At 45.2% G+C, this 25,704-nt stretch overlaps 1 protein-coding gene across 1 annotated transcript in view; it reads right to left on the bottom strand.

Annotated features, from left to right (window-relative positions):
• Window positions 1-18,719: 18,719 nt before the first annotated feature.
• Window positions 18,720-25,704, bottom strand: part of RBM23 (RNA binding motif protein 23) — a 443,258-nt gene continuing 436,273 nt past the window's right edge. The window contains exon 16 of the mRNA XM_066627507.1: window positions 18,720-18,730. Within this exon, the coding sequence (XP_066483604.1) occupies window positions 18,729-18,730 (2 nt within the window). The 3' untranslated portion in view covers window positions 18,720-18,728. The remainder of the gene's footprint in view (window positions 18,731-25,704) is intronic.

Raw genomic sequence — 25,704 nt, 5'->3', positions numbered from 1 at the left:
TCCACGAGATGGGCTAGAGTTCTCCCCTTGAATGCCTGGTCTTCTTTGCTGGGTGTCAATTTTTACATGCAGCCGCTGGTCATGAATCATTCAACAGCCATGTTCACCTCCCTCTCCCCCCCCCCCCCAAGTTCAGTGGTAACTTCATTGGAAGCTCATAAATGAACAGTGTCAAGGGACAGCCAAGGGCTCCAGCAGCACCTGCTTGCTTCTTTCAGCAGGCCCACAGGTGTGGAGTTCTTGCTTTTAACTCCACTGTCAAAAGCATCCTTTTCCCAAGGATGTGAGCTCCTGAAATAGCAGAGAACATGGGACATACAGAGCAAGGACAAATCGGAAGTGTTTCCTGCTTAATAGTGACAGAAAGATTTTGGTGCACTGATTGATGCACTGCAGAAACAGTCAAAGGTCTTTAGAGGGTTTGGAAGCTTTATTGTTATATGATAGATGAATTCCAAGCCAATTGCATAGACCAAATAGATGTTGGAAGGGTAAAAGATAAGAAGAAATGTTCTATCACATATATGTGATATGTTATCTTATCTTTTACCCTTCCAAAATCTATCTGGTACATTTTCATACGTTTTTGCCAATCTACCTAAAGTCAAATATCATCTCAACATGATTTTATAAAAATTATCTGTAAGGTTTACATGTCCTCCTAAGTCCTCCTGTTCTTCTTTGAATTTCTGCATAAAATCTCTTGCCTTTTGAACTGTATGCAGCCAGTAGACTCTTTGTTGAAATCTGAAAATCAAACCCTCCAGCTTTCCCCATCTAAACATAATCTTCCTCTTTTTCAGCTCTTCTGTCATAAATACATAATCCTTCCATAGGATACTACTGTCCTGATTCTATTCAATTTTCCAGCACCAGTGCAGCTGCAATGCAGCCCTAAGGTAAGGGAACAAATGTTCCCATACCTTGAGGAGGCCTCTTTGACTGCCTCCTTACCAAAGGATGCAGTGTGTGCCCCATGGGCTCAGCTGCACATGCACAGGAAAATCGGATAGGATTTGGCCTAAGAGGGATCTTCTTAAAGATTATAATATGTCCTTGAGGACGTATTATTGAGGACAACATCCTTCAGTCTGCAGACTTGTTTTTGCATGTTGTTGTAACACCTTATCTCCCAGTTTCTTCCTAGTAAAATGGATCAGAATGTCTCTAGCAGCTTTATGTAGTGTGGCAAATCTTGTATTAACTCTAAACCTGGTCAACTTCTGAATCAATGATTTGTTCATCTGTTTGCAAATACTGAGCTAGAACCTCTACCATTTGCTGTCTCCAATCTTCTCCAGCTCCTCCAAAATTCTCTGGTACAGCTCTGAATCTCAATATCTTTTCTTTATTTGCTTGCTCCATTAGAGATATCATATCCAATGTTTTCTCATGTTCCAAACTAAGGACTTCCATTCTACAATCAGTGACTCTTGTTTGATATATTTGATGGATTCTTCCAGCCGAACCATGTCCTTTCTCAATTCCAATTTCAGGTCTTTAAGCTCTTGTTCAACTGAGTCTATTCTTAATTCAATTTTAAACTGAAACTGCTGAAACATGTTACAAAAATTCCACACCTAAATTTTCTCTTTGGAGTCTGTATTGGTGATCTTGACTGTTTTGGTTGTTCTTTTGCTTGCTCCATAGTATTGGCTCTTCTGCGTGTTGTCATATTCATATCCTCCCAGTTAGGAGAGCTTATACTGAAATCTTAGTGGAGTTCTGTGTATCTCTCTCAAACATGAGAAAAAAAATTCCAAATGTAGTTCCGCTTTTCACCAGCAGATGTCACTTTCTATTGAATTCTTTTTTTATAATACTTTTTAATTTTATTAAAAACAAACACAAAACAGATACACACATAAACAAAAAAAAATTTTAAAAGGACATTGCAAATTGTATGGCAAATGTGGAGATCTCAAACACATTTCTTATTCTACTACAAAATCATACAAAAATTATCAAACTTTAAGAATTGATACCTATTATATAATATCTTTTCCACACAAGTAGAAAAATAAAAAAACATAAAAGTTAACTCCTATCTACTCATCAAATCCATAGATCACTTCGCCCACTTTCCCCTCAACGCACAGGAAGTCTATGAATGGTCTTTTACTGACTTATCTTTAAGAAAAATTGTAAGTTTTTTCCATTTCTGCCAAATCCAATATCTTTAACCACCACTCTTCCAGTATGGGTATCTCTGGAACTTTCCAGCATTTGGCATACAATTTTCTTGCAGCGGTTGTCATATATAAAAACATAGTTTCATAGTCTTCTGAATTGAGTCATCCAGTATTCCCAACAAAAAATGCTTCTGGTTTCATTTGTAAATTTAACTTCAATAACAACTGCATTTTCTGATGTATCAAAGTCAAATACCATCTATACATCATCTTATAAAAATTCTCTTTAAGGTTTACTTTCAAAGTCAATTTCAATCTTTTAACCCACAAGCTCTCCCATTGCTCCATGGATATCTCATGACCAACATGACTTGCCCATTGTATCATATACTCCTTAACCTGATCCTCTTCTGTCTCCTATTTTAACAATAACATGTGCTGCATCCTGCAGTTGGGTGGCACTCACGGAGGTCTCCTCAAAGTAAGGGAATGTTTGTTCCCTGACCTCAAAGCTGCATTGCCTTATGTCAGTGCTGGAAAGTGTTGGTATGCTCAACTCTTGCTCAAAACATTTGTAAATACTTTTCAGTTCAATTCAATTCAATTGAATTCAACCAGTTTGAGCACTCTATGGGTTATAACACTCTATGGTTTATAATGGAGTTCTTGCGTTCTAATGTTCGTAAGCTATGACGTATAAAAGTAAAATATAAACATCCCAGATATTGTAATCATTAAAGTCAATAAAAAGCCATTAATCAATATAAAAGCATCCTAATGAAGTACTTGGAGACCATTTGGCCGTTAGAAGCTTTCAAAACACATCTCTTCATCGATCCGCTTGCTACGCACACTCCCCTGATTTCATTCCTTCCCAGTTCTAGGAGAGCATGGGGGTCATCTCTTGTTTTCCCTTTGATCCAGGGAAGTCCTCGGCTGCAAGCTGTCAGAAGCAGCCGTGTTTCAGTCCCCTGGTGCTTTCCAGGCAGGAACGTTCAGCCTGCCGTGTTGACTCCCCCACGTGACCTCCTCCTATCCTGCATTCTCTTGGCTCCAATTTCTGTTTTTCCCCAAATTTGAGAGGAGAATTACAGCCCAATCCTGAGCTGCCCGGTGTGCGGGGTTGTAGCGGTGCTGAAAATGGCTGCTGGGCAGCTGCCGCCGGCTCCTTGGGAGAAGGGGACTTTCATCCCCTTCCCCCGGTTAAGGCGAGTAGCCCCACAAGGGGGCTACTCAGTTCACCACCAAGGAAAAGGTTGGCGGTGAATCAAGAGCCTCTGTGTCAGGCAGTGACCCCAATGTGGTGGCTCAGGATCCAGCGGAGCAAAGGTCCACAGACCTGCCGCCCCCGCCCCACTCCCTCCCCTCAGAACGCCTTCTCTCTGTGGTCTCCCTGCCCTCTGCCTGCCTCCCCCTGGAACGCCGCCTCCCCGCCGCCCCCCACATCCCTACCTACCTCTTTGCTGCTCCGCAGTCCATGCGACTGCCGAGTGGTGGAGCTACAGCAGCCACCCGGTACTAACCCAGCACCAGCTACTCCTGGGCTACCATTGATGCTCGCTCAGTGGTAGGCCCCGCAAATGTGTCTTGTGGCACATTTGTGACAGTGTGTGTGGGCAGCAAGCCAGTGCACACTGTTCGGGATTGGGCTGAAAAATTAATCATTGAAGGTCTCACTTTAAGCTCCTTCCACCAATAGGATCCTGACTGCAAAAGGAGGAAGGTGACCAACAGGTGAGCCAAAGTGATCCAGGCAGGGAGTCTGAGCTGGCTCGGCTAGAGGGCTGGGTCCAGGGCCTCTGAGATGAATTTTCTTAGGGGGGGCAAAGTTTCTTTTGGGCTCCTTCCCAAAGTGGGAGGGGGCAATGGGAGCAGGCAGAACAGGGGGCAAAATAAGGCAGGGGGAGGTTGCTGACAGTTGGAATAGTCTTTGGAACCCAGGTCCATCTGGCTTCTAGGTGCAGAGTCCAGGTCTACCCAACCATGCGGCTCTGGCAGTTGGAGAAAGTAAAATGGAAACCCAAACACACTCCTTTTTTTTTTTATAATGCTTTATTTATTTATTACAGATACAGGTAAGGGAAATTGGATAGACTTAGGGCTAGGACTACATAGGTTACACACAAGGGTGGTGGCCATCGATTACAACAAATATTAATCCAAACGACATTAATAATCAATACAAAATTTATCATATTCATTAACCCAACTGGTTAATACTTTAACATTCCATATTTTTCCTCTAACCTTATCTATCCCATCATAAAAAAAACACTTCAGACTTTTATTTATACACTCTTCTTACCACTAAACTAGTCTCTAAAATAAAATCTCTTATCTGATTCTTAATTTCTAATATCACATCTAAAAACAAATATCTCCAATTACTCTGGTACTATATTTCGCTTATCCACCACATATTTATTAACCCAAAATACAGGTTTAATATTTTTTCCAAAATAAATTGACATCTATAATTTATTTTATTTACCTTCTCTTTTATAAAATAACCCTTTTATTTATCTTAACACCACTTTAATTTACACAATACTTATATTCCAAATTTACAGTTCCATCTAATTTATTTCATATACCACTTTAATCTTCACAATACTTATATTCCAAATTCCCTTTTCATCCACTTTAATTTAATCTAATTAATAAAATATTTATCTTAATACCACTTAATTTTCACAATATTTATATTTCAAATTTTCATTTACATCTATATTAATTTAATATAATTAAAAAAAATTCTACTTATTACTCAACCATTTTGACCTTCTTCTTCTTGTTTACTTTGTACTCTATCTTATTGGTGTTCCTTCTTAGTCCTCCAACTGGTTCTTCCACTTCTTCTTTTTCTTCTTTTTCTTCTTAAGCCCCCCCTCTGTTTTTCTTTCTTCTTTTTCATTCTGTTATTCTTGAATTCAATCCATAAATTCTTCCTCTTCTTGAGACAGCTTGCTCTCTGAACATTTCCTTTTTTCTTCCTTAAGGTTCTTAGTTATTATGACAATTGCTTCTTCCATCTCCTGTCCCATTTCAAAATACTCCACTTCTTTAACTTCACCCGACATCTGATCCATTCTTTTTTCTTCTCTATTGTTTATAATCCGTTCCCTGAGCTTACAAGGGAGGAGCTTATTTGCCCAATTTGTTCAGAGAGTTCTCTGACTTGTTGCTCCATTTCTCTTCTAAAATCCATCAGAAAACCCACCAACAAGGCCTGGCTTTCACGATCATCTTTTAGATTTTCAAAAGTCATTTTTATCAACACCAACTCGAACCACTTCCTGCAGGGCTACTTTCTAATTTTGTATCCAGGGATACTTTCCAAATTTTTTCCACACAGTCATATTAGGTTAGTATGCCTTTAAATGCCCAAAAGAAAAAAAAAAAAATTCAAGCCTCTTGCTGAGAAACCGAAAGTAACAATGTCCAGGCTTAAATAAAGCCTTTTTGCTGTGAAAACAAAAGTAGACTTTATTTCCTTCGTTGAAGATTACTTATTTATTTCTCTTCAGTACATACCATTAAAAAAAATATATAATCTTGTACTTACTCCAGCAAGGGAAATATCAATTCACCTATTCCCCCCTGGGTGGCTAATGGCCAGCGTGAATAATCTTGAATTATCTTCTCTTCCTCCAGACTTCTTACTTACAATTCTCGGTAAAACTTTTTAAGGAGCCAAGTTCACTCAATCTCAATAGCTTTTTTCGCTGCGATGTTGTTGTATCTAGGCGGTGGGAGGACGGGTTCTCAGCTTTCCGAGCTTCTCCAATATGGCGCCCGGGATAGATATGATTCAGCACAGAGCAAAACAGAGAGAAATCCTTGAAATTGCCTGTTTCTAAGGACCGCCCCCCCCCCATTCAAGCTCTCAGCTCTTCATACCATCTTCCTGGCACCGAAGCGTGCCATAGTTGTTTAGGCACATGAAAACACATCTATTTCGCAGTCTCTTCGGGAGCCCCCAAAGTTCACTGCAACTTCGCTGAGAGTTAGCTCCGCCCCCCCAAACACACTCCTTAGTCTCTCTCAAATCTCTGAAATATAGAAAATCAGCAGCATCACCGTTAGACTTACACTAGAATGGACAGTATGCTGTGGACCAAAATGAACTTCTGTGAACAACTCTTTTTTGGAGGTCCCAGGAGACCACCAGGCTCTGTTTTCCTATCTAGTCACCTGAGGTGTACGTGCCAGAGATCTCCTGCACAATGTATAGGAGGTCTATAAGAAGAGCGTCTGGGGGCCGCTCTCTCTCTCCTGCCTTCTGGAATGCTGACCTTCAGGCTCTGTACGTAGAAGAGGGAACGTGGATTTTCTGAACGCTGCATTCATTCAGCCTGCAAGCAAACTTAACTGTTTGTTTCTTAACTGTTAGGTAGATAGATGACGTTAGAGCTTTTCTTAGTTTATTTGCTGCGGGATATCCCCTGAATGTTTTATACTGGAGAGCATTTGTTCTCCTTATGCAATTTTATTACTCTGAGTAAACCCCTTTTAAAATGAGCTTGGATTTGCTTGGGTGGATCTCAAGGCATATTGAGTCTACATCCTGAAGCCCCAGATAAGACTTGGCTAATTTGGGGTTATTTAAAGGTGTATTGGCTCTTTTGCCTGGGGCACCGAGTAAGGGAATGTGCAGTAAGTAGCAGAGTCTTTGAATGGGATAAGGTCCTTCTTGAGAACGTGGGGACTGTCAAATCTCCTCCCTTCCAGAGCTACTTTCCCCAAATGTCTTTCACTGTTTTGACTTGCACTGAATAATCCTTGCCTTCTTTTTTTTCTGCCACACTCTTCTTGACACTGAACCAGTAGAGAGCAGGGCATCCCATGGCTACCTCTCCCCACCCAACCATGAGGAGATCACACTTCTTACTGAACCAACTGAGATCCTCGCTTGCAAGGTCACAGGGTTCTTTCCTATAGTCCAGCAGCTCAAGAATAACAGCCCCTTTCCTGAAGACAACACTGGCTCTGAAGTCACAGATGAAAATGGTGATGGTTCATATTCTACCTACCTCCAGATGAACATCCCTGCATATGACAAGCCACTTTTTTCCTGCTGGATTGTCAAAGAAGGTCTCCCTGTGAAGTTCATGCAAAGGAACGTGGAGAAATCCCAGGGTCAAAAATGAAGAGCATCCTCACCCAGCGTTGCTCCAGAATTGTCTCTAGCATGATCACATGCATGTGTGGTCTGGCTGAATAAATGAGAGCCCACTCACAGATATCTCTTGGGGTGATCTGTTTGGGGAGTACCAGTGATTTGTGTGGGGTGGGTGGGTGGGAACTGGAATGAAGGGGGAGGGTCCATGTCTCAGAAACCGGTATCAGGACCTGGTTGCCATGGGGGAAAATGCATTCAGAAGTATCCCATGTTCTTCATCCCACTCTTTGGTCAAAATACTCAGTGTTGCATATGTGGGGTTGCCCCATGGTATCTTCACATCAACCCAATGAAGGAAGGGGGTCAGAAAACTACACCCAGGGCACCCACTGAGCTTCATGGTTATGTTGTAGTTTGAACCCAAATCAAACACAAGCAGGCCAAGGCCAACAATCTATCGCCCATGTCACACTGGCTTCTCTGCACATGCTCAGATGAGCTCTCTTCTCATTGTACAGAACAGAATTCAGAACAAAAGGGACATCTGTGTCATTAATAGATCTTTGCATTTACTTAGCAAGTTTTCAGTGTGCAAAGCCATTTAGATCTATTGTTGGACTAGGTGCAACTCCGTCTGCTGTCCAGTGGGGGCAGTAAGTAAAAGAAAGTAAGCCACAGGGTTGCATTTACTCCTGAGTAAGCAAATGAGCCTTGACCAGGAGCAAAGGGAAATGCTAGCTGCATGGTCCCAGTCTGATGAAAGTGGAGCTCAACAAATGCTCCAGAAGGCAGCCCCCCCCCCCCAATTAAAGAAGAGGCTTCGCTGGCAAGGTCCATTTTCATTTGTTTTCAGACTTGCAGAGCCAGGTAGTTCCTGACAGTGCTGTGCTTGAAAGAGAAGAATTTGTTCACTTTTTTCCCCAGAGTGAAACAAGCTGCTGGTGCTGCCAACTTGTTTCGTTTGATAAGAAAGTGAATCAGCGCCAGTCTCACTGCCGCCCCCCCTTTTAAAGGGGCAGCCCTCAGATCAGCGCAGAATCGAAGCTACTATCAGCGCTGTTCCGGATCTTGTCGATGCTGGTTGAGAAAAGTCTTCATTCCTGATTGTGGGATTTCTCCACGATTTTCTGGGTGAACTTCATGGGATGCCTTCATAGACCATTGTGCAGGAAATTTCATTCCCCGGGTTCCGCTCATATGGAGGGATGTTGAACTAGCTGTAATCTAGTTCAAAAAACTATCACGCTTTTTCTCTGTAATTTGGTGAGTCCCCAAGTTCTCATGAAAGGGTGGCAACTGATGTCAGTGCTCCTGAGGGGTTGTACAGGAAGGCAGGGTTTAGTACTGGAATCTTCACACAAGTTTAGGGACGGAACATTTCTCTTGCATTCCCCATTGGGTGGATTGGGTCCATGGAGGCTGCAGAAAGATTTCCCAGACCCTCCTGTGTTCTGCTTTCACCTCTATAAGGTTGGCAGATGCACTTGCAGACATAAGAACATAGAAACAGCCGCACTGGATCAGCCCATCTAATCCAGCTTCCTGTATCTCAAAGCAGCCCACCAAATGCCCCAGGGAGCATACCAGATAACAAGAGACCTGCATCCTGGTGCTCTCCATTGCATCTGGCATTCTGACATAGCCCATTTCTAAAATTAGGAGGTTGCACATACACATCATGGTTTGTAAGCCATAACGGATTTTTTCCTCCAGAAACTTGTCCAATCCGCTTTTAAAGGCATCCAGGCCAGATGCTGTCACCACATCCTGTGGCAAGGAGTTCCACAAACCGAACACACACTGAGTAAAGAAATATTTTCTTTTGTCTGTCCTAACCCTCCCAACACTCAATTTCAGTGGATGTCCCCTGGTTCTGGTGTTATATGAGAGTGTAAAGAGCATATCTCTATCCACTTTATCCTTCCAATGCATAATTTTGTATGTCTCAATCCAGTCCCCCCTTTTCTAGGCTGAAGAGGCTCAAACGCCGTAGCCTTTCCTCATAAGGAAGGTGCCCCAGCCCAGTAATCATCTTAGTCGCTCTCTTTTGCATCTTTTCCATTTCTACTATGTCCTTTTTGAGATGTGGCGACCAGATCTGGACATAATACTTTTGACTCCATACCTGCATTTCTCTGATTCTCACGTGTTAGGACAGACCTGTTTTTTGCTTTTCCACTCCAGTATTCAGGGTCAAAAAAGCAGCCCACTATTCTCTTGCCTGCACACTGGGGACCCCCAAACACCCACTTCCATTCAGTTCCCTGCCAGTTCCCTGCGCTGCCAATTAACTAGAGGGGTGTAGCAAAGCGCTTTAGACATGTTTGCTTGATGTCATCTCTAATCAGTGCTTCTCAAATGTTTTAACCTTGGGACTACTTTTGAGACACACCAGAAGTGATGTCATTAACCTGGAAGTGATGTCATGGCCCACAGTGACATCATCAAGCAGGAATTTTTTTTTTTTTGCCTCGAAACAAAGTGTTAAATATACCCTAGTAGAATGGGGCACTGCATTTCATAACTTGGTCTGATCCTTCATCCCGTGGCACAGACTGAGTGAACTTGAGAAAGCCATAGATGGAGATAGTTCATTCCATTTTTTTTATTGCATTCTGCTGTAAATTATGCATTGAAAGGTATAGAACATGATGGTATCCCTACAAACTGCAATTTCAGCAATTTGGACATTAGTAGTGTCACTCCCCCCCCCCCCCCCGCACATCACCTGGTGCAGTCCTGCACCCACCCAGCAATGCCACTGCATTCCAAGCAAAGTTGCAATGCTGCATAAACCAGCCCGCTCACTAATCAAGCACCATGTAGTGTCACACCTGTTCCTCTTCGCCAGGATCCAGAACTTTTCTCGCAGGGGCTCAGGCATATCTCTCCCTGATTTGGAGTCTGGGACACCCAGAAATCACAGCAGGTGCCCCATCTGGGATGCCAGATTTGTTAACAAAAATTCCCCAATCCCTAAGCCCCTGCAGCAATATTTGTCCCTGTGCTAGAGAAAGAACCAGCCAACCTGACCAGAGAAAATGGTGTCTGAGCAGCTGAAACAAAACAATATTTAATAATCCAACTAAAACAAGGAACTAGAAGGAGGCAAATGGAAAGTCAGAAAAAGTAGGTATATAGGTAAGTAAGTAAAAACAAAACACTTCTTTCCTTCACAGCAAGAAACCCTTCTTCCTTCCCAGAACCCAAAAACTCTCTCTGCTCCCTGTCTAAAGACCCTCCCTGATTCTTCCACCTAGCCAGGCTTCCCCTTTCAGAGGAGCTCTTTGAAGGTTCTAAAAGAGCCCCCCTTCAGCCAGTATTCTAAGTACAAATGAGAGGTGGACCCCTTGAGTCATTTACCTATTCTGGATGAAAAGAACTGAACCCCGGACCTGCAGGAAGGCTGGAGAGCTGCACTTGCCTGTGTCTTGCTGACCAGGAGGAAGAGACAGACTGAGCCCAGGAGCCAGAAGCCCCCCCCCCCCAGCCCCAAGGAAGGTGCTGCAGGGCATGGTGGGATCCCACAGGGCTGTCTGAGCCCCACAGCCAGGGCAGGTTATACAGTGTTGCTGGAGCATTTGGGGTGGGGGCTGGCGAGCAAGCCACTACATGGTGCCACCCAGACCAACGTCAAAAGCAGCCTGTCGGTCTAGTTTGTTTGTGCAATCAGAACGTTGAACGAGGCCACGTGTGTGAAGCCCAGCATGACGCCGTCCCTTCCTTCCGGTGGCACTGGCACTAAATGTGTGGAAAGGGGGTCTGGAAGGGAGGAGATGGGGACCGTCCCCACATGAAGGAGGGGCAGCTGCCCTCAGTGATCCTGAGGGGGTTATGCAGGACAGCAGAGCTCAGTGATGGACTCTCCACACACATTTAGGGACAGAACGTTTCCCCCGTATTCCCCATTAGGTGAATTCAGTCCACGGAAGCTGCAGGAGGGATTCCCAGACTCCTCCTGTTTTCCCCAGTAGTTTCTCTCCCTCAGATGGACAGGGGGCACCTGGGGAAAGGTGAGAGTCGGCTCTACTCCAGCCTGGTTTCTCATTCAGAAATAGGAACTGAATGCTCATTTAAAGCCAAATCAAACTCCTCCTCCACTTTCCTCATAAACCCCCAATTCTGCCTGGTATGTCAGGGGCTTCTGCCCAGAGAATCCTGGGTCTTGGTCTTGGATGGCTGCTGAACATTCACTCTTATTGATTGACAGCCCATCCCACAGACCTTCTCAGCAGAAGAAAACCTGTCACCCTTACCTGCCTTCCTGGAAATTCTCAGAGACGCTAGAACAGGTCCAGGTGTGCAGAGGGCTGTTGCTTCTGGCTTGGCTGGGGCTCCTCACCAACTGCATCAGTTTCGCTCAGGTACTGCAGGGGAGACCCAGAGTCCTTTGATGGAATTTCGGGCAGGTCGAGTTAAGTCAAAGGTGCTGGAATCAGCAGACACACAGTGGCTGTCATCTGGGGAATACAGAAACCCTTGTCAGGCCCAAAGCCGCCCATCCTCATTCTCTCCTTTCATTCTGCTTACAGCTCCATGGTCTTGAGTGTCTCCTCATTGAACTGACCACTGCCAGCCCCTCCACGGGCTCACCCATCCTGCCTTTTGGCCCCCCTGCTTGCTTTTCCGGTAGTGATCCCATTAACCATAATAATAATAATAATTAATAATAATAATAATAATAATAATAATAATAATAATAATAATAATAATAATAATATAGGTATTTTATATACCGCCTTTCTTGGTCTTTATTCAAGACGTTTACATAGGCAGGCTATTTAGGAGGAAAAATCCGTAGGGATTTTTACAAATGAAAGAAGGTTCTTTCTTTCAAGAACCATAACATTCAGGTGTTTCTATCCTGATCTGCTTTCACATTCTGGCCTCCATCCTCCCACGCTCAGAGCAGATGGAATAGCTCGGCTCAGCTTGTCAGCTGCTTCAAGGTCACATGGTGCCGGTGGCCTCGAACTGGCGACCTTGTGGATGTTATCTTCAGGCAAATGGAGGCTCTACCCTCTAGACCAGAATACCTGCAACAGGCCCTGCTGGGTAACCACCAGAGGGATCCGCTACAATGGAGCACTCCAAGAGGCTCTTTCTCACAGCAGAATCAAGGGGAGCAACAAGTCCACCTCTGCCAGCCATCACTGAAGGAAGTAAGCAGGTGACTGCTGAAATCCAGGCCAGTGTTCCACTATCAGGAAAAGCAAGCAAGCACACACAGGCACAAAACCAAGTCACAGGCACAAAAATCACAAGACTACATGACTCGAGCACTTACAATCACGACTATTTCTCAAGTCACTGTCACGAGTCACAACCAGAGCAGTGACATTGGTGACTGAAGTTGACAAGAGTCGCAGAAAAAACACAACTTTTCAGAACTCGTGACAAGTAATCAGGACTCAAGTACCCATCCCCTGCTTATAGCCTCCATGTGCAGTCTGTGAGAAGGAGGGCATGCTTTGGTGGCCTAGTGGGGAAGCAAAAGGGATTTTGGCAGTGGTGGGCAGGACTTTTAGTCACCCAAATGTGGAGTGAGACAATGGAGCTTTCTGAACATATCTTCTTCTTTTGAATAAAAAAGAAGAGGGCAACCAGGATCAATCCAAACACTACCTATAAAAGCCAAAGAAGCCATTGTGGGGGGTGGGAGACCGCTAGAGCTTATTACCCCTCCATGCAAAGATTACCCTCACAAGGAAAACTAGATAGCAAAGGGTCTAGCCTAGTTTCCTATACAAGGGACTGAAGGAGGCTGGGTTGTGATGAAGGCATATTCAGTAATGTGGCAAACTTTGGGAATGCTAAAGCAATACCACTTAGACCAGGGGTGTCAAACTTAAGGCCCGGGGGCCGGATGTGGCCCACGGAACCTTTTATCTGGCCCTTAGGCTCTCAGGCAGCTGAGCAGTGTTGAAGTATTACTGCGTGAAGAGGGCAGCCCACATGAAAATCGGCTCTTCCCGTATCTTGAAATATGATTGAGATTTCCATACATTCTCTCTGTCATTGCAGCTAAGTGAATTTCCTAAGCAAGGAAAATAGTGCTGTTTTTTGGTTTTGACCTGTTTAATGACATCACTTTTGTGCCCTCATCAACATAATGAATGCTATTTGGCCCTTGGTACGAATTAGTTTGACACCCTGACTTAGACACAAATGAGATCTGGATACAACATATTTGGGAGCTGCCAGATTTAGGGTGCCTGCTGGAGCCTGTTTCCCAGTGTGTTCAGAGGTCCCAAAGCAGGAAATGCAGAACCTCCAGCAGTCTGAAGTGCTATGTGTACGTTCCCGAAGATTGGTTAAGACTTCCAAGTTCATGGAAAGCAGCCCCCAAAGGAGAGAGTTTCCCACTTACCTGTCTCTTTGGAAATCTTCTTATAGATGGGACTTGCCATTTTTGCGCAACTTGTACTTCATTGGTAGAGATGATACTGATTTTCTCCGGCTTTGGTATGGTCATTTATGGGAAGGTTACTCATCACGATAGTGAGATTGAGTAAAAGTGTATATACTCTGATTCAAGGTCCTGGATTCCTGGATTCAGTTGCACTGAGATCACTGCCAGCTCCTTTTTACCTGCCAAGTTGAGCACTATGCAGGTGAGTTTAGGTGCCTTCTTGCCCAATAAGCAATTGTGAAACAATAGAAATAAATTAAAATGCATTCTCGAGGCCTCAAAGCATCATACTGACGGCCAAGGGTGCCATAATGCAGGCACCACAGTCCTCAGAATGCTCCTCTGGATGCAACTTGGACCTCTGCTCCGGTCACAGTTGGAGCACGCAGGGTTAGGGTGGCCCCAGAACTCCCCCAGCGCACAAGGACCATCGGAAAAGTCTCCATGGCTGTATCTGGCCTGTGGGCTGTATGTTTGACACCCCTGACCTAGAGGTTAAAAACACCCATATCAAGTCCCCCCTTCTAACAGTAGCTGAGTTTGGGTTAGGCTCTCTTCGATTTTGCCTCGAGGTTGACTCCTGAAGGCTTTTCCATAACTGGATGTAGCCACAAGGCAGTGGAGTTTTGGGATCAGAGTTTTCCTTCTCTCAGATGAGCTGCATTTCCCAGGCTAACGAGTCCCATCCAGCCGGTGGCTGTTTAATCCTTTAAACATTCTTGACCTAACCTGCCTTATTGACCTGTTGTGACCCAGCCAGGTGCCTAAGAGAGGGGGGGTAAAGGGGGTAATTTGTACCTGGGCCCAGGGTCAGGAAGGGGGCCCAGGAACCAAAGGAGGGGGCCCAGAAGGTTTTTGGGATCTTATGTTTTCCAATCTCACCCAAACTCACTGCCTGGACCTGATGCTGGGGCACAACTCCAGGCAGGAAGTGGCAACTGCCACACACACACCAGGCCCAGAAAAGCATCCATGACCCTCCCTAACACAGGGTCAGATCTGGGAGGAGACCGGATTGCTCCAGTAGCTGTTAGGCTTGTGGAGGCCACAACCATGAAGGAGTGTGTAGGAGTTCAGGGACACAGTTGGGGCTGCAGCTGCTGCAGAAGTTCATCTTGGTGCACACAGCACACTGTCCATTCTAGTGCAAGTCTAACGGTGATGCTGCTGGTTTTCTATATTTCAAAGGTTTTAGAGAGACTTAGGAGTGTGTTTGGGTTTCCGTTTTCCTTTCTCCAGCTGCCAGAGCCACATGGTTGGGTAGACCTGGACTCTGCACCTAGAACCTAGATGGACCTGGGCTCCAAAGACTATTCTGGCTGTCAGCAGCCTCCCCCTGCCCTATTTTGCCCCCTGTTCTGCCTGCTCCCATGGCCCCTCCCCCTTTGGGAAGGAGCCCAATAATAAAATTCATCTCAGAGGCCCTGGACCCAGCCCTCTAGCCGAGCCAGCTCAGACTCCCTGCCTGGATCACTTTGGCTCACCTGTTGGTCACCTTCCTCCTTTTGCAGTCAGGATCCTATTGGTGGAAGGAGCTTAAAGTGAGACCTTCAATGATTAATTTTTCAGCCCAATCCCGGCTTACTGCCAGCGCACACTGTCACAAATGTGCCATAAGACACGTTTGCGGGCCCTACCACTGAGCGAGCGCCGATGGTAGCCCAGCACTAGCTGGTGCTGGGTTAGTACCAGGCGGCTTCTGTAGCTCCACCACCCGGCAGTCGCATGGACGGCCGAGCAGCAGAGAGGAAGTAGGGATGTGGGGGGAGGCGGGAGGAGGCGTTCCAGAGGGAGGCAGGCAGAGGGCAGGGATTTCACAGAGAGAAGGCGTTCTGAGGAGAGGGCGTGGGGCGGGGGTGGCAGGACTGGAGCTACCGCATTGGGGTCACTGCCTGACACAGAGGCTCTTGATTCACCGCCAACATTTCTCCTCATTTCATGCCAGCCCCTAGTTGTGTCTTCAGCCAGTGCCCTTGGTCCCCGCACCCAGAGTTTAATTTCACATAACACGGGCACAAGGATTGTCTTCCTGCCCACCCCATGAGAGATCGTCTTTGGCTGCAATCCTAACCTCACTTTCCTGGGCGTAAGTCCCATTGAACACAGTGGAACCTACTTCTGAGTAGACCTGGTTCGGATTGTGCCCTTTGTCACTAACTGCAAGGCAAAGCTGTGTTTTGCCTTTGCTGCTTTCACTGGAAGTGCTTGGAGGGGTCTGGGCTTGTCAGCAGGACTGGCATGGGATCCGGCTCAGCCTCTCCTGCAACTACACATTCTCCATTTGGACACGAAGAGAATATAGACGTGGCAGAGGAAAGACTGCCTGCGGGCACAGCAGGTGAATTAATTGGCATGTTTCTGAATGCTCTGTCTCAAGGAAGGGGGAAAAGGTGCACCTGCTGCGCCAAAGAAGATCTTGTTCAAAGAAGCAATAATTAAATCACTTAATTGAAAGTCACACGTCATGACTGTGAAGCCAAAAAAGTCAAAAAGTGAATGAAGACTATAAACTCTAGGGATAGGGAGGGGCGCGTTGGAGGTGGGGTGGCCCTTTATGTTAAGGAAGGGATAGAATCCAGCAAAGTAGAGATTGACGGTGGGTCCGACTCCACCGTAGAATCTCTGTGGGTTAAATTACCAGGCTTGTGCAGTGATGTAATACTGGGGCCGTGCTATCGTCCTCCAGACCAGAAATCAGATGGGGACCTTGAAATGAGGAAACAGATCAGGGAGGTGACAAGGAGGGACAGGGTTGTAATCATGGGGGACTTCAATTATCCTCATATTGACTCTGTCAATTTGTATTCTGGTCACAATAAGGAAACTGAATTTCTTGAAGTGCTAAATGACTGTGGCTTAGAGCAGCTAGTCACGGAGCCCACCAGAGGACAGGTGACTCTGGATTTAATATTGTGCGGTACGCAGGACCTGGTTAGAGATGTAAACGTTACTGAGCCATTGGGGAACAATGATCATGCTGCAATCCTTTTTGACATGCACGTTGGGGGAAGAATACCAGGCAAATCTCTAACAAAAACCCTTGACTTCCGACGGGCGGACTTCACTCAAATGAGGAGGCTGGTTAGAAGGAGGTTGAAAGGGAGGGTAAAAAGAGTCCAATCTCTCCAGAGTGCATGGAGGCTGCTTAAAACAACAGTAATAGAGGCCCAGCAGAGGTGTATACCGCAAAGAAAGAAGGGTTCCACTAAATCCAGGAGGGTGCCCGCATGGCTAACCAGCCAAGTTAGAGAGGCTGTGAAGGGCAAGGAAGCTTCCTTCCATAAATGGAAGTCTTGCCCTAATGAGGAGAATAAAAAAGAACATAAACTGTGGCAAAAGAAATGTAAGAAGGTGATACGGGAGGCCAAGTGAGACTATGAGGAACGCATGGCCAGTAACATTAAGGGGAATAATAAAAGCTTCTTCAAATATGTTAGAAGCAGGAAATCCGCCAGAGAACATAAGAACATAAGAACAGCCCCACTGGATCAGGCCATAGGCCCATCTAGTCCAGCTTCCTGTATCTCACAGCAGCCCACCAAAAGCCCCAGGTTGCACACCAGATAACAAGAGACCTCATCCTGGTGCCCTCCCTTGCATCTGGCATTCTGACATAACCCATTTCTAAAATCAGGAGGTTGCGCATGCACATCATGGCTTGTACCCCATAATGGATTTTTCCTCCAGAAACTTGTCCAATCCCCTTTTAAAGGCGTCTATGCTAGACGCCAGCACCACATCCTGTGGCAAGGAGTTCCACAGACCAACCACACGCTGAGTAAAGAAATATTTTCTTTTGTCTGTCCTAACCCGCCCAACACTCAATTTTAGCAAGAGATCTGCAACTTCATTCTTCAATTCCTTAATAACCCTTGGGTGGATGCCATCAGGGCCTGGTGACTTATTGATCTTTAATTTATCAATGAGGTCTGAAATATCTGCTCTTTTAACCTCTATCTGACTTAACTCCTCGGTCAGGAGGGGCCATTCGGGCAGAGGTATCTGCCCGAGGTCTTCTGCCGTGAAGACAGATGCAAAGAACTCATTTAATTTCTCTGCCATCTCTAAGTCTCTTATGTTCTTATGTTCTGGAGTATTGTGTCCAGTTCTGGTCGCCACATCTCAAAAAGGACATAGTGGAAAAGGTGCAAAAGGGAGCGACTAAGATGATTACTGGGCTGGGGCACCTTCCTTATGAGGAAAGGCTACGGCGTTTGGCCCTCTTCAGCCTAGAAAAGAGGCGCCTGAGGGGGGACATGATTGAGACATACAAAATTATGCACGGGAAGGATAGAGTGGATAGAGAGATGCTCTTTTCCCTCTCACATAACACCAGAACCAGGGGACATCCACTAAAATTGTGTGTGGGGAGAGTTAGGACTGAGAAAATAAAATATTTCTTTACTCGGCGTGCAGTTGGTCTATGGAACTCCTTGCCACAAGATGTGATGATGGCATTGGGCCTAGCTGCCTTTAAAAGGGAATTAGACATATTTCTGGAGAAAAAGTCCATTATGGGTTACAAGCCATGATGTGCATGTGCAACCTCCTGATTTTAGAAATGGGCTATGTCAGAATGCCAATGCAAGGGAGGGCACTAGGATGAGGTCTTTTGTTATCTGGTGTGCTCCCTGGGGCTTTAAAGACCCACTTCCAGGTTTCTTGCTCTTCCATTGCTCCTTATGGAATAATTTTATTCCATTAGATTCCATTATTCGGCCCATCTTGTTGCTGAATGCAGAATAGTGTGTACTCATGTATTCTGGGGTGAGTATGGAGGAGCCAGAAACCTGGAAGTGTGTCTTTATAGCTATTTGTAACCCTGAGGAGCTTGCAACTGGTGCAGTTAAACAGCACAAAGGTAGGGAATTGGATTTTGGTGCTTTCCCCTCCCCCCCCTTACAAGGCATTTAAAGGTGGACTCCGGCATCAGATCTGAGTCAAATCAGTGGATACCAACTCATTGGATACCGAGGGACCAGCTGTGTATGTTTTCAGGCTGAGATGTGGACTTTCACAGCTGTCATGGCAAAGCAGGCCAGTGTGCAATCCTTGGGCTGTGTTCACACATCTGAAACAGCAGCGGCTTGCTCAGGTAGAAACTGCCAGACGATGGCCCTTCATCATTTCCTTTAGTTCTCCACTGCAGCTCAGGGCCCAATCCCATCAAATTTTCCAGCACTGGTGCAGCTGCAATGCAGTCTTAATACCTTAAGGAGGCCTCTGTGACTGTTGCCCCACCACAAGATGCAGTGCACGACCCATTGACATGGCTGCACCGGCACTAGAAAACGGAATAAGACTGGGCCCTCGGTTGTCTCCGCACACAAAAGTGGATGACACAAAAGTGGAGGCTAATAGTGCCAAAATCATGGCTGGATTAGCTGTTGAGCATGGGTGCGAACATTCAGTAGTATGTAGGAGAAGGAAGGGATGAGGAGTCCACAGAATGAAAGAGGTGCATGTATTGGAATGCTGCAGTACTGAATTCGTCCACCAGAGAGCAGCAGAGAACTGGGACAGGAGCTGGCAAGGAGGGACAATAAATGCGCTGTCTCAAAATTAACAAAGTCAGTGTCTGTTCTACATAATGGCCAGAGGGGGGCGGCCTCTCAGTTGATCCTCACAATGGTCACAGGTATGGTGCGGGAGGGGGTGAGTGGAGGGGAGCAGAGCTCTGGGATCTCTGCTGCCTTTGAAACGAAAGGAATGAAGGAATGAAGGTGATGGGGTGACCTCAACCCCACTTGGCCCCACAGGTGGGAAGTTTTGGTGTTGTTGGTCACTGGCTTAGATGACTTGAAAAACGGATTACAAACATTCATGGTGGAGAACAGACTATAGGTCAACCCCTGATGGCTGCATTGAACCTCCAGATGCAGGGGCAGTATGTCGCAGAGTACTACGTGCAGGGGAGGGCACTGACTTTTATCCCCTTCTTGCTGGGAAATGTTCACCGTGTTTATTTTCTGGTCATTATTATCATTCATTTCATGTCATGACTATTACTGAATGTAATTCTGCTGTATATGCGGGGTGCTAAACATTTATGGGCCCTGGGTGTGAAATGACCTCCTATACCCCCAACCCAGGGTTGTCCAAACTTTTTGGCTGGAGGGCCACATCATCTCTCTGACACTGTGTTGGGGGCCAGGAAAAAAAGAATTGATTCACATTTCAAATGTGAATAAATTTACATAAATGAATGTATTAGAGATGGAACTAATATGAATGAATGAATGAGGGTCTTGCAATAGTTTAAGGCCTATAAAAGGCCTTGCACAAAACAAGGTCGGCCTTTCATTTGCTGCTGCAGTATCACAGATATGAAACATCAAGCAATGGAGGGAGCCCTCGTCCCACAGCTCACGAGAGAGGATGAACAGTTGGCCATCACACTGAGAGCAGTTGCATCAGGCTAGTGTGGGTTCCAGCAAGTCTCCGAAGGGGAGAGGCTCACTGGAGACTGGGGCCTTCCTGAGGGCCAGATTGGGAGCCCTTGAGGGCTGCAAGTGGCCTCAGGGCCAGGGTTTGGGCACCCCTGCTCTAACCAATGACATACGAAGCCAGTGGCAGGGGTGGAAACATTCATCAGAAACCTCCATCTTAACAATTCTACCTGGTATGTTGACAATATGAATTTTGCATCTGTTCTGTGCCAGATTAACTGTCAGGTCTTTGCTCCAGAGAATCCCGGGGATTGCCTGGCTGCTGAACAAAAAAGTTTCCACTTGGGCCCCACAGCTCCTAAGGCCAGCCCTGCTTCTGAGCAGAGAAAGCCCCTTCACTCCTTACCTGCCTTTCTGGAGATTCGCAGAGACACCCATTTTAATGAACACTGGACAATCACTGTCTTGTTAACGGCAGTCATGAAACACCTTAGTATTTGGTTGAGAACTGGATCATGTTGAAGTTGGATAGAGGGGTTGAAATCCAGGGAAATCCAACACCACGGCTGTCACCTGAGGAATACAAAAAGCCACGTCAGGCCCATACTCACCCATCCGCTTTCTCTTTTTTCTTTCTGCTTACAGGGTCATGGCCTTCAATGTATCTCTATGAATTGACCACCTCCAGCCCCTCCATGTGCTCATCCATCCTGCCTGTTTGCAGTGACCCCATTAAACAGCATACCTGCAACAGCCCCTGTTGGGTAACCCAAAGAATCTGCTACCATGGAACACTCTGACGGACTCTTTCTTACAGCAGAGTCAAGGAATGCAAGAAGTCCTCATCCACTAGCTTTCACTAGTGGAAGGAAGCAGGTGTCCAGTGGTGTAGCTAAAGAGAGGCTGGGGGTGTCAATTGCCCTCAGTACAACACCTTGATGGGGTGCCATTTCACACCCCCAGTGGCAGACCTTAGGCCTAAAAGCAGCCTTGTGAGGCTCGGAAGGCTGTGTGCTGTCTTCCCAACCATCAGAAGGTCTCAAGACAGAGCATTTAAAAAAAACACTTCTGGTTTTTGCTGAAAACTCAAAATGGCTTTCTAAGGCCTTCTGAGGTGGGGGGGTGGTGGTGTTCAAAATGTTGTGCTCCTGGGTGTCAGATGTTGTCACTACCACACCACAGGTGCCTGGTGAAGTTCATTGTTCTTTTATCAGAACCAGAGCAGCAAAGGACATTCTCCCCAACAGTCCACCAACCCTACCAACTTCTGTTTCCACTTTCCAGACCAGTGTTCCACCATCAGGGAGCCTTTCCACAGCACGTGGCTCGAGTAACTGAGCCAAGCTACATTATGCAGAGGAATCCAATTTGTGCATGTCCCCCACTCCCCTAGGGTAGTAATTAATCTGAATTTGGGTATCCAAACAATGGCATTCTGACAGCCCTTGACTGTGAGAAAAAGCCACCTGCCCAGAATTGTCCAAGGAAATCTGGGGTGGCACATTCTTCCCTGACACCTCCAAGTCCTGCCTCTGTTTGTGCCCTCTCTGGAATTCTCACAGTTGCGGGAGAACACTCAGAACCCCCCCCCCCCGCCCAAAATGGACAAAATGAAACACAAAATTCTGGCTCCATTAAAACAATGACTCTAAAAGCAAGAGAAGCCTTGAGGGGAGGGGACTCATAACTTCCTGCATGCAGAAACCTCTCCTCAGGGAAAAAAACCAGGCATTGTAGGAGGGAATTCTGTCACATCTCATGGGTGGACAGGCTGTGTACTACTAGGTGTGGAGCTGCCTGCATTTGGAGATAAAAAAAGCCAGGTGACAGCCCCTGCTTCCTGCCCACCTTCATATTTGTCATAATATAAATATGCAGGTGGCCCTAAGAGGGAAAAGGATCTGAAACTAAGACCTGCAGGGTGGCTGGAGAACTGCACTCACCTGTATGTTGCTGGCCAGGAAGAAGAGTCAGGCTGAGTCCAGGAGCGAGGAGCCCCACAAGCAGGAGGAAAGTGCTGGAGATCATGGTGGGATCCCGCAGGGTTGTCTGAGCCCAGCAGCCAGGCAGGTTATATAGCGTGGTCAGAAAGTTTGGGGTGGGGATTGACCATTTTAGAAATGGGCTATGCCAGATTGCCAGATGCAAGGGAGGGCACCAGGATGCAGGTCTCTTGTTATCTGGTGTGCTCCCTGGGCATTTGGTGGGCCGCTGTGAGATACTGGAAGCTGGACTAGATGGGCCTATGGCCTGATGCAGTGGGGCTGTTCTTATGTTCTTACATCTGCAAGTGCATCTGCCAACCTTAGAGAGGGGAAAGCAGAACACAGGAGGACTCTGGGAAATCTTCCTGCAGCCTCCATTGAACCAATCCACCCAATGGGGAATGCAAGAGAAATGTTCTGTCCCTAATCTTGTGAGGAGATTCCAGTACTAAGCCCTGCCTTCCTGTACAACCCCTCAGAAGCACTGACATCAGTTGCCACCCTTTCATGAGAACTTGGGGACTCACCACATTGGCTCCCAAATTACAGAGAAAAAGCGTGATAGTTTTTCTTAGATCTACAGCTAGTTGAACATCCCTCCATATGAGCGGAACCCGGGGAATGAAATTTCCTGCACAATGGTCTATGAAGGCATCCCCATGAAGTTCACCCAGAAAATCGGGGAGAAATCCCATGATCAGGAATGAAGACCATCCTCAACCAGCACTGCCCCAGAACTGTCTCTAGCATTATCACATGCCTGTGTTGCCTATGGCTGAATCAATAGAGCCCACTCACAGATATCTCCGGGGGTGATCTGTTTTGGGTGCACCATTGATTTGTGGGAGGTGAGTGGAAGTGGAATGAAGAAAGGATATGGAAGTGTCCATGTCTCAGAATCTGGCTTCAGGACAAGGTTGTTCTCAGGTTGCTCTCATGTGTCTGAGTAGACACATGAATCCCACCTTCTTCATCCCACATTTTTTTGGTCAATGACATCACAGTTGCATATGTGGGATTGCCCCATTATCAACCCAGAGAAGGGACACTACACCCACTGAGCTTCATTGCTATGTTGTCGTTTGAACTCAGCTCATACACACAGGAGTTAAGCCCAACATTCTGTCCCCCATTTCACACTGGCTTCTCTGCACATGCTCACATGAGCTCTCTTCTCACTGTACAGAGCAGAATTCAGAACAAAAGAGACATGCGTGACATTAATAAATCTTTGCATTTCTGTAGCCAGTTTTCAATGTGCAAAGCCTATTAACATGATCTACACCTTACAACATCTCAAGCTGGTGAGTATTAACATCTGCTCTGGTGGCCCCTGAGCCCTCAGTACCATTCCAAGGGAGGAGGTTCATATCACACAGGACATCCCTTCCCTTGGGGTAGCTGGTGGGGGACAGATGAGCACCTGGAAGCCAGGAACATGAAGCTATGAGGGACTTGGGGGTTCAGTTCAAGACACATCTGCTGCTACCCCTTCTTGAGGGTTGGCAGGTTTCTTGAGAGTCTCTGGACAAGTTCAGCCTGGAGCTGCATGTCCACCGGGACCCACTTTTTAGAAGGAGAATCTGTCAGGACCCACCTGAAGTGATGTCATGACTGGAAGCGGCATCATCAAGCAGGAAATTTTTCACAATCTTAGGCTGCAATCCTACCCACACTTACCCAGGAGTAAGTCCCATTGACTGATTGAAATACATGAGTTAATTCTTTCTTTAAACCCTGGTAAAGCTCCTGGGCCCGATAACATTTTGAATGAGACTTTGACTAATAATCCCAAATGGTGGGCTGAACCACTTGCATCTTTTTTTACTTTGGTTAATTCCACCGGTCGTTTTCCCCATGCCTGGTTGTCATCCATCCTTATTCCAGTTTATAAAAAAGGTGATCCTTCATTACCTTCAAATTTTCGCCCAATAAGTTTATTATCTAATATTGGGAAATTGTATTCAAAGTACATTTTAACAAAATTCTCTTCCTGGGCAACCTCTAAAAACCTCCCTGGAAAGGAACAGATTGGTTTTCGGGCAGGAGCTTCTACCCTTGACCATGTTTTTACATTGACTCATTTAGCTGAGAAGTATTTCATTTATAATAAAGCTAACCTTTTTGTTGCCTTTGTTGATCTCCAAGGTGCTTTTGATTCTGTGAACCGAGACCTTTTATGGTCCAAACTACTCAAATGGGGAATAGATCTGCGCTTATTATTTTTGTTACGCCACTTACATTCCCAAAATTTTTGTCAGGTTCGAATTCCAAATTCTAATACTCTCTCTGACAGATTCCCTATTCACAATGGTGTTCGCCAGGGTTGTATTCTTGCTCCTTTATTATTTAATTTATTTTTATCCGATTTACCTTCTTTTCTTTCTTCTTCTATTCATTCTACTCCGGTTTTAAATGGGGTCCCTGTCTTTACTCTTTTATATGCAGATGATGCAGTACTATTATCCTTAACTAAATCGGGACTTCGCTGCATCTTGGCTACATTTCAGGAGTACTGTAAACTAAATGACCTAACAATTAATTCGAACAAAACTCAAATTATGGTGTTTTCCCGTTCTTGATCCCCTATAACATGGACAATAGGTCCAAACATATATAAACAAGTCCAGTCGTATAAATATTTAGGTCTTATTTTTCATTACAAACTTTCTTGGTCTCTTCATAAGAAAGCTATCATTTCGTCTCTTTCCCCTCAACTTAAAGCAATATTAAAATTTTTTTACAATGAAGGTAATCAATATGTTCCAGCTGCTATCCAGATCTTTCAGTCCAAAATTCTTTCCCATTTGTTTTATGGTGTTCCAATTTGGATTAAAGCAATTAACAAGGATATTGACCAGATTGCAACATCTTTATTTCGCAGAATTCTAGGGATTCCAAATTTAATTCGGGTATCCACAATTATCCTAGAATTAGGTATTCATTTACCATCAACTACAGCCTGGTTACTCACCTTTAAATATTGGCTTAAATTGTTTTTAAATTCTCATTCAGGTTCTTTTTTATATGATTTGTTAAGCGATTCTTATTCTTCTCCTTGGTTTTGGTTGATAGAAAATAAACTTGTTTCTCTTGATCTCTCTTTAGAATCCTTGGCAGATTTGAGTCTTACAAGAGCATATTCATTGATAAAAGACAAGCTTTTAGCATTTGAATTTAATTATTTAAGTATTAATCTTAACCCTATTTGTTCCCCTCTTTCTTTTGGCTTGGCCCCATCCTTTAATCATGTATCAAATTATTTTTATACATTAATCAATCCATTACATAGGCGAGCCTTTATGTTAGCTCGTTTTAACATCTTCCCCTCGGCAGTTCATTCTGGCCTTTTTTTAACATTCCACGGGAGAAAAGGCTCTGTCTCTTTTGACATGAGTCACCTGATTTTTTGTTTCATATACACTTTTTTTGTCCAGTTCATCTTGACATTCGTAATCATTATTTAAATTCTTGGATTTCTCCTGACCTAACCCCTTCTGATATTACCCTCTCTAGGTTCATGAGTGATGTTTGTGACTCTTTAACCGCAGCTGTTGCTGGTTATTTATCTGAGATTCTTAAAATAACGTTGTCAGAATTTAAATAATTCTGTTATCTTGTTTTTAAGTTGTTGGGTCGGTATGCAAGTTGTTTCGACAATTGT

The sequence above is a fragment of the Tiliqua scincoides genome, chromosome 5, assembly GCF_035046505.1.
Source record: "Tiliqua scincoides isolate rTilSci1 chromosome 5, rTilSci1.hap2, whole genome shotgun sequence".
NCBI lineage: Eukaryota > Metazoa > Chordata > Lepidosauria > Squamata > Scincidae > Tiliqua > Tiliqua scincoides.
This window is presented reverse-complemented; position numbering and strand designations above follow the sequence as displayed.